This window comes from Apaloderma vittatum, unplaced genomic scaffold (genome assembly GCF_000703405.1).
Source record: "Apaloderma vittatum isolate BGI_N311 unplaced genomic scaffold, ASM70340v1 scaffold39, whole genome shotgun sequence".
In the NCBI taxonomy this organism is placed as follows: domain Eukaryota; kingdom Metazoa; phylum Chordata; class Aves; order Trogoniformes; family Trogonidae; genus Apaloderma; species Apaloderma vittatum.
Window position 1 is genome coordinate 161623 of NW_009733306.1, and position 14683 is coordinate 176305.

At 42.8% G+C, this 14683-nt stretch overlaps 1 protein-coding gene across 1 annotated transcript in view; it reads left to right on the forward strand.

Moving 5' to 3' along the window:
• The window catches only part of SGCD (sarcoglycan, delta (35kDa dystrophin-associated glycoprotein)), a 190483-nt gene that overhangs the window by 148931 nt on the left and 26869 nt on the right, over positions 1-14683 (forward strand). The window contains exon 6 of the mRNA XM_009875809.1: positions 10703-10775. Coding sequence (XP_009874111.1) covers positions 10703-10775 — 73 coding nt within the window. The remainder of the gene's footprint in view (positions 1-10702; positions 10776-14683) is intronic.

Below are 14683 nucleotides of genomic sequence, written 5' to 3' on the forward strand. Positions count from 1 at the left end.
GAACAGCACCGTGGTGCTGCTGCTGGGGTTGACGTACAAACCTTCCCTGTGCTGGCCATGCCCCCAGTCGGCATTGTGCTTTGGCAAACAGCACGTAGATGCAAGCTAACGCCTGGCCTGATGGCTCATAAACACATACGGTCTGTATTACGGGAGATGAATGAGCTGGTCCTAATTGAATTCGTATGTGGCACGTCATATAGCGGTTCCCCTTCCCCCCTCCTCCCTCCCTCCTTGCAGAAATGGAACGTGTTCAGACTGTTTGAAAAATGATGCATAAGAAGTACTCTTTAGTTAAAAGAGCATTAAAAAATAACTTTGATATATATTAATTACCAATTTCATTTAATAGCATATTGAACGTTATAGCATTTATAAACAAAAGACAATCATAAAGCATTATTCTGACTGTTAATTAGCTCTATTTATTCTCCAGATTAGTTTTTAAATATGCCCTCTAGATGCCACTTGATACTAATTAACAGAGTTACATTATTATCTCTACAGAAAAGCATTTTTAATTAAATCTAAAGCAATTTAAATTAGCATGAGTTTTTACAGAAATTAAACTCTGGTCAGATGCTTAATTTAGCCTTATAAGACAACATCTGATGACATGCCAGTGTCAGTTCTCCCAGGGGCCTTGACGTCTTTTTTGGAGATTATTTTTTGAAGTTTGTTTTCAGGGAAACTTGCCAGTATAGTCTGGTGTTTAATATTTATGATGGATTTAACCATTATTTTTTTTAGAGGACTAAATATTGATGGGAATCCACGTGCATTGCAGTGAGCTGAGATAAAAACGCAGGAGGCGCATTCCCGCAGCTTATAGGCTTTCACAGTCCCTGGGTTTGGGTGGTGGAGGAAGGTTTGCGTGGGAGGTAGCATTGCATGGGCTGGATGCTGTCCAGTTACAAATCAACCGCGCTTTATAACCACTCCTAAGATTACCATTTGCTTTGCAATAAGGATTAATCATAAAACCACAAGGTCCCTTTTCTGCAATGGAAGAGTACAGAGATTGCTCCCACTCTGCGTCCCTGGAAATTGTGCCTCTTGCTTATACATTTACACTGCCATAGCATAAGCTTTTCTTCTAGTATAGCCTAATGATAAAAATTTGGCTAAAGCCTTTCCTGGAAGCAAACCCTAACTGAAATCACTGTATTTAGATTGGAGTAGGATGCCTTTCATCTCCCACTGGGAAAGACTGCAGGAGCTTCTCTGCGAGCGATGTGTGACCTACCCACCAGGCACTGCAGTCCTCGCCAGCACCACCTCTGCGAAAACGTAGCTTTGATCTCCCCAACCCCTTGCATGCCTTCCCTTCAAATAATTAGCCAGTAGCTCTATTTCTACCTTTTTTTCCCCGCTGTAGCATATTCCCTTTGGGGGATGAACCATGTGGAGCATGCAAACACTGGCCACAGGTTAGACTCTTAGGAATGTTGAGTTTGGGAGCATTTTTTTTTTATTCTAATTTCTCTCCACATGCCTAGGAATGCACCTGAAAAGAGGAGTCAGCTGTTGAAATGTTATTGCAAATTTATTACTAAGTTTGGAATGATTAATTCCAAGGCACATTTCATTTATGAGCTGTATGTTAAAGACTTCAGAGGTTTTAGTGGGGGATCACCAATGACAGAAGCAACATAGCTCAAGCTTATAGTCAGTGAGACCACTGCATGATTGTCTAGTTAAAAGCTCTTTTAAATGGGAGGGTTAGGGTCTTGTGATGAGATGGGCAGAAGGAATAATCTCCTCTGTATTTGCAGAATAGAGAGTGCTGTGTTTCATTACACATGAAAGGGTTAAAAAAGCATTGCAGCATCCTTCACTTTGGACAGTAGGTGAGCATGATTTGCAGAATCACAGAATTGTCGAGGCTGGAAAAGATCTCTGAGATCATCAAGTCCAGCCTGTGACCCAACGGCATCACATCAGCCAAACCAGGGCACTAAGTGCCACATCCAGCCTCTCCTTAACCCCTCCAGGGACGGTGACTCCTCCCTTTCCTGAGCAGTGCATCCCAGTGCCCTAGCACTCATGAGGAAGTTTCCTGAGATCTAACCTAAACCTCCCCTGACACAATTTCAGGCTGTGCCCTCCCGTCCTGTCACTGGTTGCCCAGGAGAAGAGCCTGAGCCCGGGAGAAGAGCCCGACCCCCCCTGACTGCACCCTCCCTGCAGGGAGTTGCAGAGAGTGATGAGGAATCCCCTGAGTCTCCTCTTCCCCAGCTTCCTCAGCCTCTCCTCACAGGACTTTCCCTCTAATTTAATATGAGTGTGGAGAATATGTCTGTGTAAGCTGGCCCAGCTGTCTCTAAAGCTTCACATATAGACAGATTTTGAGGGAGCCTTGTGTTGGCTTGATCTGGGAGGAGGTGTGCGGTGCCAGCCTGGGTAAAGGACTCTGCTCACGTTTCCTCGGTATTCCAACTGGTAATACTTCTTGGCATGTCCTTTCTAGCTTGTGTTCACTGCGATATTTACAGCAGAGTAACTTTAATGAGTGTGGGAGTAGTTATATTCCATTAAAATAATCCGCAAAGCTCTTTGCTACCAGTCGTTTCAGAGGGTGGTGTAAGCTAGAAATTTCACAGCTTCCAGGAATTACCACCCATTTTTGCTGCCTCCACCCTTCTTCAGAAGCGATTATTTATGGGTCGGGACATGCATGGTTGCCCTTTACAGCAGCCATTATGATTTCAAAATGGCATTTTGCTGATTTGTTTGTGGCAGAGGAAACAACCTTTGTCGCCCAGTGTTGCAATCAGCCCTGGTGCAGAGGAAGCGGAGCTTTCTGGCCTCACCCTTGAGTCTGTTGCCACTTTATGCCTGAGGATGCATGCCAGGCTTGAATCGTTCTGCTGTGGATTTTGCACATTTTCCTGAAAAAGAAAGATGTCCTTACTACAGATCTATAAGTAGATTTTTCAAAGGAGAAATGGTGCTACAAGAGCAATTTCTTAGCAAATTGAAACGTTTTCCTACTGTGATCCTCTTCCTTTACAAAAGCAGTGGAGAAGAAGTTGCCCCTAACGCAAAAGACAGCCCAGCGCTGCCAAATCGCGGCCGTGGGACTTTGGTGGGGTATCTCGCTCTGCTTCTGGAAGCAAACACTGCACCATCAGCCTGGGGTCAGAGGCTTTCCCAGTTCATCCAGTTGCAAATGAGCTCCTGGTTCCTCAGGCTGCTTCAAAGGCATTTGGAGACAGCAGTTGCTCCAGAGCTCCCATCTGTGCTCGCAGCAAGAGAAAAGAGCTTGCCACAACCCTGCTGCCCACAAAGCTTGGACAGGCGTTTGACCTTTTGCTGAAGATGTATGAACTTCTTTAGGAAGCAACTACGAATATTCACTACGCACTCTCCATAGGCAATTAAGCAGTAATGCAGTCCCAGAGCAATTGCCAAGCTGTAGCCGTTGGTCCTGCAGAGAAGGGGCAGAGAATAAAATGAGGAAAGTAGGGAAATATGCTGGCAAATGAAGATGCTAGGTTTTAGCACTGGCTTTAGCAAGCCTCCACTGTGTGTGTTCAGTCATGGAAATGGAGTGGTGTCAGATTTCTTTGCATTTGTTGCAGAGCTGTGGTGCTGGAAAAAAAAATGTTGAGCAAAATTAAGGAGCAGTGGGGGGAAAAAAGAGTATGTTTCCTATTGGTGATTAAAGCCACAATAAATTTTTTTTGCTCTCGATTGGGAATTGTGCTATTGCCCTATTAATGTAAAAGTCAGATGTGAAAAACTGTACTACTCTATTAAGCGGTGGCAAAGAATTAAAAAACTATATGGAAAAAGATTCTTCAGCTGAATTGGGTGGGTGGGGGTTTCCCCAGTGGCTGGGGTAGGATTTCTGAATGTTTTCTTCCAAAGAAAGCTTTTTTCCCATTGTTTAAGGGAAGAAATTAAAATTACCACATCTCGAACAAGCATACAATTCTTGAGTGAATACTTCTGATTGCTTTGCTGCCTTGAGGGCAGTAGGTGTAGGCATTGTTGTCCATTCCTTTTAATGGCAAATTCAACTAACATTGCCCTCCTTTTTTTTTCAGACTCCACTCACCCAGATGTAAACTTGTCTTTTATTGGAGAGAACAATTTGTGTCAGGAGGGAGATTTACTGAGAAGTTTTCCTTGTGTTTACTTTTACTTCAAAGTACATTCCAGGCAAAAAGGATAGCATTTATGTAAAGTGTATAGGCTTCAAGTCCAGGTTGAAATGTGTGTTCAGATTGCGTTACCTTAATCCTGTTTAAGGAAAAAGAAGAATCATCTACCATCAGATTAATATTGATTAAATGTCACAAGGATTATGAAAGAAACATACTGTACACTTACCAAACACTGAAATCAAGTTTAAAAGTGTGGCAGATTTATATTTTATTTCCTAAGTGTCTTCCCCAACCTTCACAACCTGAACTATTTGAAGCTCACCTAATGTTCTCCTTGATAAATTTCCACTGTGTATTCCTACTTCTGGTGCTCCCCTGAGTTTCTTTGCAACTTCGCACAAGAATGCTAAGAGCTTCAAAGGAATTCAGTATGTTATTGCTCATGTTGAGCTACAGAAAAAGTGTTGAAGGACCCCAAAACTAGTCAAGAAGGAAATATCTAGAGGTAGCATAAGTTATAGCAGCCTTTCTTCATATGTCAATTCTCAGTTTGGATGCAAGCCCTTCTGTTCTTTCTGCTGTTCCCTTTATATTTCTAAGACATTCAACCACTGAAGCCACAGTGTTGAAGTTTGACGTGTGCCTACAGACACACGTCACTGGTGACCCACATGTTTGTCCTGGAGCTCGCGACTCATCTTACTGTGTGAAAGTTTTCTAGCTTAAAACCAGGCTCCATTTGCTTCTTGGGACTATGAGTCAGAGAACTGCTTCTTGTCCACCTGGCAGAGCTGGTGGTGCTGGAGGCACAAGGAGTTCCACAGCCCAGTGCCTCAGGGTTGACTCACTGCACATGTGCATATGGTGCCAAGACCGAAACCTGTAAGATTCTAAATAATTTATTTTATATTTTTAGTGTAAGAACCTGTGTTGATGCTGCACATGATTTCATTACTTAAATGGCCCTTAAAAGAACGAGTCCCCAACACTTCTAGAATGAAGGCAAGCAGAGAGGCAGACCTTTGCAATGAGCTATTCTTATGGTATCCTAGAAAGAAACTTGAATGAAGCTTTATGGCTTTTGTTCAGTGTGCTGGCTTAACCTACTCCGGCTGTTATTGTTGGGCCCTGAAATGGAGCTGTTATTGATTTCAGATTTGATGGGATTCAAGGGGAGCAACAGCAATTACTATGTTCATCCATTTAAAAACATAAATTAAGGATGAATGAGGCTTTTAAAGCTAGGAATTAAAAGAAGCGGGCACAAATCATTCCTTCTTGTATTGTATTGGATTTACTTCCTGGGCATCTATTTACACAGACACCTTTCTGAAACTGTCACATATTACCCTGATGAGACTTGCAGTGGAAAGAACCTCGTTAGAAGCATGTTTTCATAAACAAATTGCTGAGTGTGTTCTGATCAATAATAGTGGCAATAGAGGTAGTTTATGGAGGTCACCAGCACACTATACATTACCTCTTGACTTTAAGTAGAAAAAAATCATAGTGAATCCTTCTTCTTCTCCCTTCATTTGTACACTACTATGTTAAAGCGGAGTACTAAAGAGAAGATAGACTTAAGGCAACTTAATCACCAAGTTCATCACAGGGCTCCGAGACTCCAATTTCATTATGAAGTGGTAGTGTACAATGCTAAAGTTGTGCTGTGGGTCTTGAATTACTACTAAAAGAATACACAGAGTGGGAAAGAAATGTCTTGTCTAGAGAGAAGAAAAAGGAATGTGAAGCATAGCTAACCAGGTGCATCTGCACCTGAGTGGAAACCTGATTTCTCTCCTTCGTGTTCTGTTCACCTCCAAGTGCTGTTCAGCTGATTGCCACCTACCCTTGACAGCAGGAGCATCAATCATTAGTCTAAAAATACCTCTCATTGCATTGCATTTGAGCTCTTCTTCTCTCCCTTCCAGCTGATAGCGGTGGGAGCTTAGAGCAAGTTCTGTACAGAGGGAACAGGGTGTCAGCAGTACCTCACCACAATGGCTGGAGCCCAGTTCTGGCCAAAAGGAGGAGGACTGGCCCTTGCCTTTGCACCAGGGAAGGTGCCAGGGCAGTGTCATGCAGCTCAGGTTCTTTTGCAGTGCATGGGGAAGGCAAGAGGCAGCTTGGAAAGCTGACGGGCTGATGCCTGCCTTCCTCTGGCTGGATTTATTGCTGGTTAAGAAGATGCATGTTCCCACCGAGATTTGCTCCCTTCTTGGGCATTTGTGTCTTCTCTCTCCCCTGTGAAGCTGCTGGCATCCAGCCAGTGTTGAACTCACACCAGAGCCTTTGCCTTGCTGGGGTGTTAACAATCTCCCAGTCTTCTCTCACAAAGCTCATGAGATTTATCAACCAACCCCACATTTGGATGAGGGCTAATGCTTCAAAAGGAGACTGGCAGATCAACGTTCATGTACAGAACAGGACACTTCTGCTGTGTTTCAGTGCAGAACAAGGATAAAAAATTGCCTTGTTTTGTGCTGTCTTGGAGTCTTTTTGTTGCTTCCATGCTGGAAACAGTGAGGGCAGGTTGCTGTGCTGGGCATGTTTCCTGCAGCAAGAATGAACAGCGTCTTCCTGTACAAAGGCTGAAGCTGTTCAGAAGATGCAACTGGAGGGTCAGTGGTGGATGCAGAATGGGAAGAGAGAAGTCCAGAAGCTGGATGTTACTCCAGCAACTCACTTGTGCTAGTCCAAACTGCAGCCAGGCTTCTCTCCCAGGTGTGGCAGTTTCTTCTTTGAACCACTAGTGCCAGAGAAAATGCAAACTCTTATTTGGCAGACCTGTTCTCATACAGTCTTTCTTCTGCATCTCAAAGGAAAGAAACAAAAGGAACAAAAAAAAAATTCCCCAAACCCTGAAATTGAACCATAAATGTTCCCTTGCTATAGGACTCTGGGTTTTTTTTCTTGCATGGAGCACATGTAGGGGTCCTTGACTTGTGTTGTCCCACACCTTATGAACTACAATGAAAAAAAAAAAAAAAACAGAAAAAACACACCACTCTTTGAGTGAATCTTTATGGTGGTTCAAAACCCTGCAGGTAGATCCTGTCATATGCTTTATAAGTTCCTGACTGATTGTGTGGAATTAAGTTATTGGGCAGAGAACCAGCTAATGGAAACACATTGATGAAATCATTTTTGAGGGACATTAAATGGAACTTAAAATAAAGCTGAAATGGCTTTATGGATTTTTCAGTCAAACAGTTTATGAACAGTTATCGGTGGTAAATTACACAGTGTCAGAAGAGGGAATCAGTAGGTATGGTTTTTAGTAGAAGTTGCTCTGATATAGTACTGAGAGAAAGAAAAAAATATTGCCTAGGGATGTACAATATAGTATGTTTAAATACAAATTATATGATTGTTTTCTCCTAACTGTCTTTGGCTGTTTGCAGGTAAGTTACCCTTAGCAGCAGCAGAGAGTCTCATAAGACAAAAAAATAATATTTTCAGTACTTTGCAATGAAATAGAGATTTTCTATTATGGATTTTTTCACGGTAGATAGAAGATGTTTTAGGAACAGTTAATTCAAGAAGCAGAAGCTGTGTTGTACAATAATAAAATTAATTTACATTTGCCTTATACTCAGTAACGGGAGAAGAGGGATACAGTAGCTTTCATTGAGAAGGGATATTGTAGCAGCTAATTCTTGAACTGTTGAATTTGTGTGCCAAACCCCATCATTCCTCAGGAAAAGGACAGTGAAAATAGCACCAGGGGAGGGCAAGACTAGAAGGCACTTTCTGGTCCTACAAATCTTGTCCCCTGGTTTTGAGACTCCAAGTCTTATAGTCATGAATTTGTCACATCTGCTAGATTGTCTGTCCCATCTAACTGAAAAGCTGCTCCTCTTTTGGCTAGAAAACACTTTCCTTCCCAAGTATATTTGGTACCACTTCATTGTCACTTGCTCTCATGCCAGCATTGGCCTAGAGCTGGTAGTTCTTTTTCCATCATGTTTTTTATCCTCCTAATGTATTTATTCATAGCATTTTTATCCTTCCTTAGCCATCATGCTGCTAAGCTAAAAAGCCAAGTCCTACCAGTCGTCTTTTGTAGGATTCACTTCTCTTTGTGCAGTCATGACAGTATTTCCTCTCTGTACACTTTCTGCACTGAGGATGAGCTGGAGGCTACATAACAGTTCAAGAATTCACTGGTGATTCTTAAAATAATGTGATTTTTTTTCATGTTCTTATTAGACTTGCCTCTTGCCTTTCAGTTTAATGTCATGTTTGCCTTCCTTGTGGCCCTTTCCTGCTGCCATGAATCGTGAGTAGCGCTCAGCCTTTATCCAGGGACATTCCATCCTGGAAGCACCAACACAGAGAAGAAATTTGTCCTATTTTCTAAGCACATGACCTTGGACTTTATATTTTGAAATTTCACATCTCTTTTCTTCCACTCTCTCTGGTCAGGCGTGTTTCTCCATGACAACCCAGTTCTCTTCTGCAGAGCCAGAATAGCCCAATTCAGTGTCAACAGCGTATTTCCCTCAAACTTTCCATACTTTTTTTTTTTTTTTTTTTTGCCAAAGTCTTTAGTAAAACCTCTAAATGAAGTCACTTCCTCCAGCCTAATGCTTTCACTTTCAAAGCCATCCAACACTGACACTATCACAGCCTGGCTAGGGACTTCCATAGTGGCCAAGAGCCAGACTTTGTTGCAAACCACCAGTTTAGCTGAATCTGTCCAAGGCAATTGTTTCCATCAGGAGGAACAGCAGGAGCTGCCGATCCCCCAGGCAGGGAGCAAGACTCTTCAGCATTGAAGAGAGAGGGCTGGTGGGAATGGGCACGTTTGAGGTCTGTAAAATTCACAGTAACACAGAAAGAAGAGGATTGCTATTTACTGTATTTCACAGTCCAAGACAGAACAAGCATCCAGTGAAATCATCAGGCAGCAGGTGGAAAACAAAGGAAGAACTTCTCCAGAGTGTTTCGTTCATCTGTGAGCCCCCTGCTACAGAAGTGGGAACGCTTAAAATGGTAATTAGGTGAGGTGAGGAAAGCTTATCAGTGTCTCTCTAGCAGCTGGATGACACGGCCAGCCCAAGGCATCCCTCAGCTGCTGACAGCCAGAGTCAAGGGAGGGGTGTCTCAGTCCTGGTCCCTCAGCATCCCCTCGTGGCTGATGTCCTACTCAGTGACAGGGACAGGTGGCCCTTTGGGAGATCTCTTGTTCTTAAAACAGAATAATAAGGAATGATATTGTCAAGGCAGGAAGCCTTATCAAGGCAGGTCACAATCACTTCTAATTCGTATCAAAGGTGAGAAACAGGAGGATTTGGAAATCTCATTCCTGTTCCCAGCGCCTAAGGGACTCTTCCCTGTACCTGGGAATAAAGAAGACAGGAAAAGAGGGTTTAAAAACTGTGTGCAGGGAAGGGAAAACAAGGAGATGAAGGAATAGCAGGGTCTTTTATTTTCAGCCTTCCTGAAATGACTTTCATTGGAGTCTTCACTGGCTTTCTTTCCAAAGTTGTTTCCTGCATTTAAATTAAATAATGAAAGCCTGGGAAACCCCAAGTCATTAGAAATATGCTAAAGTCTCTTGTTATTCTGCAGGCTTTTCTGGTTACATGGAGATTGCTGTTTTGGGCTTTGCATAGCTGAAGTAGCTGAATTAAAATTACCAGCATAACGTCACAATCTGAGCAATACTGGTGGAAAGGGTGCAAGAATATCTATACACACCTCTCCAGCCGCACTTCCTCATCTTCCACTCCTCGAAAAATCATTGTTTTATTATGCAGATATGTGCAGGCTGCATCTTTTGCTAAGTTTCATTGCAAAGCTAATAGCCAGGGCAATTGTGTGGATAAGCAGAGACTTAAATCATTTGGAAACTGTTGAGAGAAGACAGATCTGGTAATAATAAACTTCATGGCTGGCAAGTTACAGCTGCTTTGGCAACTTGTAACAATGAAGGCTTATAGTAAAGTTAAGAGCTAAATATCTGTATAAAGCTTCAAACTTTAAACCGCTTTTATCATCTTTGAGATCACTTTGTTTTTCTCTGGGTTGAAAAGGAGTTCTTTTTCTATAAATGTTAGAGTCCTTATTTTCATTCTGATATGGTTCCTAGAATGGCCTAGGCTTGAAGGGACCTTAGAGATCATTTTAATCCAACCTCCCTGTCATGGGCAGGGACGCCTCTCAACTGAATCAGGCAGCACATGGGGACTGAGCGGGGATTTCTTCTTCAACACAGTGGGACAGCTCAATTTATTTCAGTGCATAGATAAGTGTAGTCTTACTGAAGCCACAGGTGTTTCTCACAGGACTGTAGGAGGATGTTGTATTAACATGTTTTGCATCACCTCAGAGCATTTTTTATTCTATAGTGGTGACTTCCAGAGTCAGAAGTGCAGTTCACAGGCAAATTGCAGTTATATGTAAGGCAGCCAATTTCAGATGATCAAGGTCTGGCTTTTCCTGGGGGCAGAAGGGATGAGTGCAAGAGAGAAATGGGGTCAGGTGATGGGTTAAATTGCACCTAGGTATGATTTGACAATCACTCCCCTGATAACAGCTTATAATGTTTACAATTTGTCTTCTGTTTTGTTTTGTGATTTCAGGAGCAGAAGGCACAGTGTTCCCTAAATCTATAGAAACTCCCAATGTCAGGGCAGACCCCTTCAAGGAACTAAGGTAAACTTTGGAATATGGTTTAACGGTAACTCAGTGGTGCGTACTGCTGGGCATCATTTCTGCTTTTGCCTAAGAGCTTGGGGATTCACTTTGGAAGGCATCACCAAGAGGATGCCATGGAAGAGAAGGGACCCTCCATGTTCACATGTAATACGACCGAGCTAGAGGCAATCATGAGAGCATTGTTTCTCCTCTGTAACATGCTCTGTATACCCTGTGCTCAGCATTCGAAAAAAAAAAAAGATAAATCCTTTCCTGGTTGTGCAGGGAGGTCCTGGAGTCTGCTGAATCACAGGGAGTAGCAGCAGGCAAAAGGGTAATGCTTTCCAGCATTATCTGTCTTGCAGAAATGCAAACTCTCCCTGAGCTCACAGGGTCTGTAGCTGTGCATGCATGTAGCTGCTGACTCTCAGGAGGGAATAAAGAGCACAGCTCCTGAGAACCAGCTTTGCCCTCAAGCTAATGCTGGGCATTCTATTTGTTTAAAAAAAAAGAAAACAAACAAAAAACCGTGACACTGCAGGTTAGTTTGGGTAACTAGTCTGACTAATCATATAGCCTAATAAATTGTGGACAGAATCTCTTGGTGTCTTCTGACCAAGATGGCTGTAGGGATTTGCCATCTGTGCTTTAATTAGCCTTCCTTTGAAAAAGAGAGAGAGGCAAAGTGAAAAAAAATTCTCCAGGACATCTTGTCCTTAGGTCTCAGGTTGCAAATTCTCCTCTCCTGGAAACTGCTGGGGTTGAAGCGATCTTCAGGCATCTGAAGTTGTGCACGAGCACTGCAGGTTGACTGCAGATGCACTGAGATGGGAGAGAACCTCTCGTTAACTCTCTCTGCTCTGATACTGGGGATACTTATGGCCCAGCTGGATCACTGTGGAAGATGAATATCCTGGCTGCCTTCCCTTGGGTCTGTATCTTTCGGATTCTCTCAGGATACATTCTTAGTTGTTCCCGTTTTGCACTCTGGGGATCATATGTCAGACAAGAAGTGCAGCGGTGGTGTGATTCGGTTTGTTATGACAGTTTGTTCTTTTTCTCCCTGCAGTGACTTTAACCCTGCCTTGCGGTGTTCCCAATCTTGGTGTACTTCCTTTAAAAAAAGAGGAAACAGGGGTCTTTGCTCAGCCTGCCATGCTCCAGGGTCTGCCGTGGTGAAAGGAGCCCCAGGAGGTCACGGTGTGGTGGTGCAGAGCACAAGTACCCTCCGTTTTTCCATGGCATCAAGGTCCCATTTTCAGCAGTGCTAAAGATGTAGGTCCAAGTTTGTGGTTACTTAGGACTTTTCTAAACGTGCGAGGGGAATTTAATCCAAGTAAGTGTAGGGTGTCATATTAGAGGGGACAGATAAGAATTAAAATGGCCTTAATCTGCTTGAGTATGCATCTGTTCCAAAGAGAGTTAAGCTAAGTGAAATTGAAATGAATTAATGGCAGTATCCATCTGAGGGGTTGATTCAGTATATTTGATCTGCTTTAAATTCACATTGTTACTTTGCTTGCTTTATGTAGAGAGCTGTTAGATAATTGACTTCCTTTGAAATAAGTGTACTGGGTGCAAAAAAATCTGTCAAAATCTGGTGGGTTTTTTGTTTGGTTTTTTTAAAAGAAAATCATTGAATAGGATTTACCGTGGGGAAAAAAATCCCACAGGGATTTTGTGTACTTCTGAAAATTTTAGCTTCGCAAAAATAAATGTTTTTTATCCAGCACCCTGAGGAAAAAAAAAAAAGAGAATCACCGTTAGTGCTGTGTAGAGAAAGCAAAATTTCCCAAGAGCTCTTTTCCTCCCCAAACCAAGAACCATCTCTCTCTATCCATGTTGGAGAATTAACTGCTTCTTAGGTAAAATGTTGCCTTTTGGGTGCAGTACGGAGTTAATAGGGAAAATAATCTTACTGTGGGGGGAAATTTTTCAGTACCTTCCTATTTTGATAGCAGAGTGTATGCATAAGTTGTCCTTTTGGACTATTTAAAAAGATGCTGCAGTGAAATGAGGCTGAATGAGATGGCAGTGTGTGAGTCCCAAGCTGTCACACGTTGCTAGGAAAGCAGCATTGTAAACATGCACTCAGTAGCTGGCTTGGCTCTAAAAGGGCTTTTTCTGTAATAAATAGTGCAAACTTTCTTTCCTCCATGGGCTGAAATTCTCGGGGTGGGAAAGTGCACATTCAGCTATTGCAGGCTGTCGCCAGGCGCCACCAACCTCCATCACTCTTCCGAGACCAAATGGCAGCGATTAGTTGCATGATTTATCCTTTTGCTCTTTTCAGTACCATACTGACTCCCATTTTTCCGTTAGGAGACTTCAAAATAAGGTGACAGCAACTGTCACTATCAGAAAGAGAGGAGACCAACTGCTCCTGTCACCACTGGGAGTCAGACCATCTGTATGTCTTCTTTCCTTTCCACCTCTCCTCAAAAGACAGACTGATTTCCCCTGCAAGATAGGCAGGACGCTGTTGTGCCAGTCATCTCTGTTTCTTCCCTTCTTTTCCTCGTGTCTCCCAAAGGCCTTCAGTCATGCCTGAGTGTCACGCTCCAAGTGACAGCACGCACGTTCTCATCAAACTTTTTGTCCCTCTTTAGCTGCTGAGTGGTCTTCAGTTCATAGAGCCTAAATCATTCATTAGTAACCGGCTGCTCGACAAGGTGGTCGCTGTCCTGAAGAACAGACAAGGTGTGGTCTTCTCTTTGGAGTGTGGCCCTTTTTAAAACACTTTTTTCTGCAATGGTTTAGATGGAGAAAATTCAGGTGGCAACAACGTGTGTAGCTTCTTCCTGGCTTGCTAAGCCCACCACAAAGCTGCAAGAATTGGTTTGGTTTGGGCCAGGTGCAGGCTTTGCTGCTGAGTCTTCTTCAAAGGTGCTCTCCCGTGCTGCAGACTCCTGTGTCCTAAACCAATCTTATTCAGTACCAGTTGTAGTAGGAATGCCAGACCTCATGAATGTCTTGTTTAGTGCAGGGTGTTATTCATATTTCCTATTTGAGTCTAGAATATTCTTTAATAATGACCTAAGAACTAGAGATGGTTGAAAAACTGTTTGATGTACTTCTCAGAACATTTTCATGTTTTTATTTATTTAAAGTAATTTTAGACTCTTGAAAGTTTTGGTAGTTGTTCATTGGGTTCTAGCTGGACAAAAACAGTGAAAAGGAAAGTAAACAAATTCAAATTGTTGTCATATTCTCAGAATGTTTAACATTGTTATTCGATGTCATCCCGAAATAGTTTAGGAGGAGGGCTTGGGAGGTTTGTTTGGACATTGAAATATTTGTACTCATCTGCATTGACTTCTTAATGCAGGTTGGTGTCTTTGACATATGGTAATGTGATTGCCTGTATATAAAAGCTGAATTCAGGATGACCTTTTCTCACTGGATTATTTTAGTAGCACCCAAATAACTTGTCAAGAGCCTGTCTTGAGAGCCTCTCCGTGATACTGGCAGGAATCACCCGCCTTCCTCTATTTATCTTCTTCCAAAAGGCAAATATAGTCCAAGGCGGCTAACAGAAGTTGTCTAACAAACACAAGTTCAGCACTCCTTTGAGGTTACGGATAAAGGCTAGACTAGCCAATAAGTAAGGAAGAAAGGAAATAGTTTGAGGGGAGGGGATCCAATATAAGAAGTGGGTGATCTCACATAAGAAATAATACCAGGAGGATGTTTTTTAAGTGCTACAAGCTGGGAGGGTGTATGCCAGATGGGTGCTGTATTACAGCATCTATCCTGGTCCCTGGGCTCAAACCTGGCATAAGTACCTCTCCCGTGTCCAGGTCAAGCTGGGCAGGGACACCCAGGCCATGGAAACCTGGCTTAGGACATTTCTGTTCCCAGAATTAAACAAAAAAGAAATCAGACAGCATGAAACTCATTCCATGAGGGACAAGCACACACCTGGA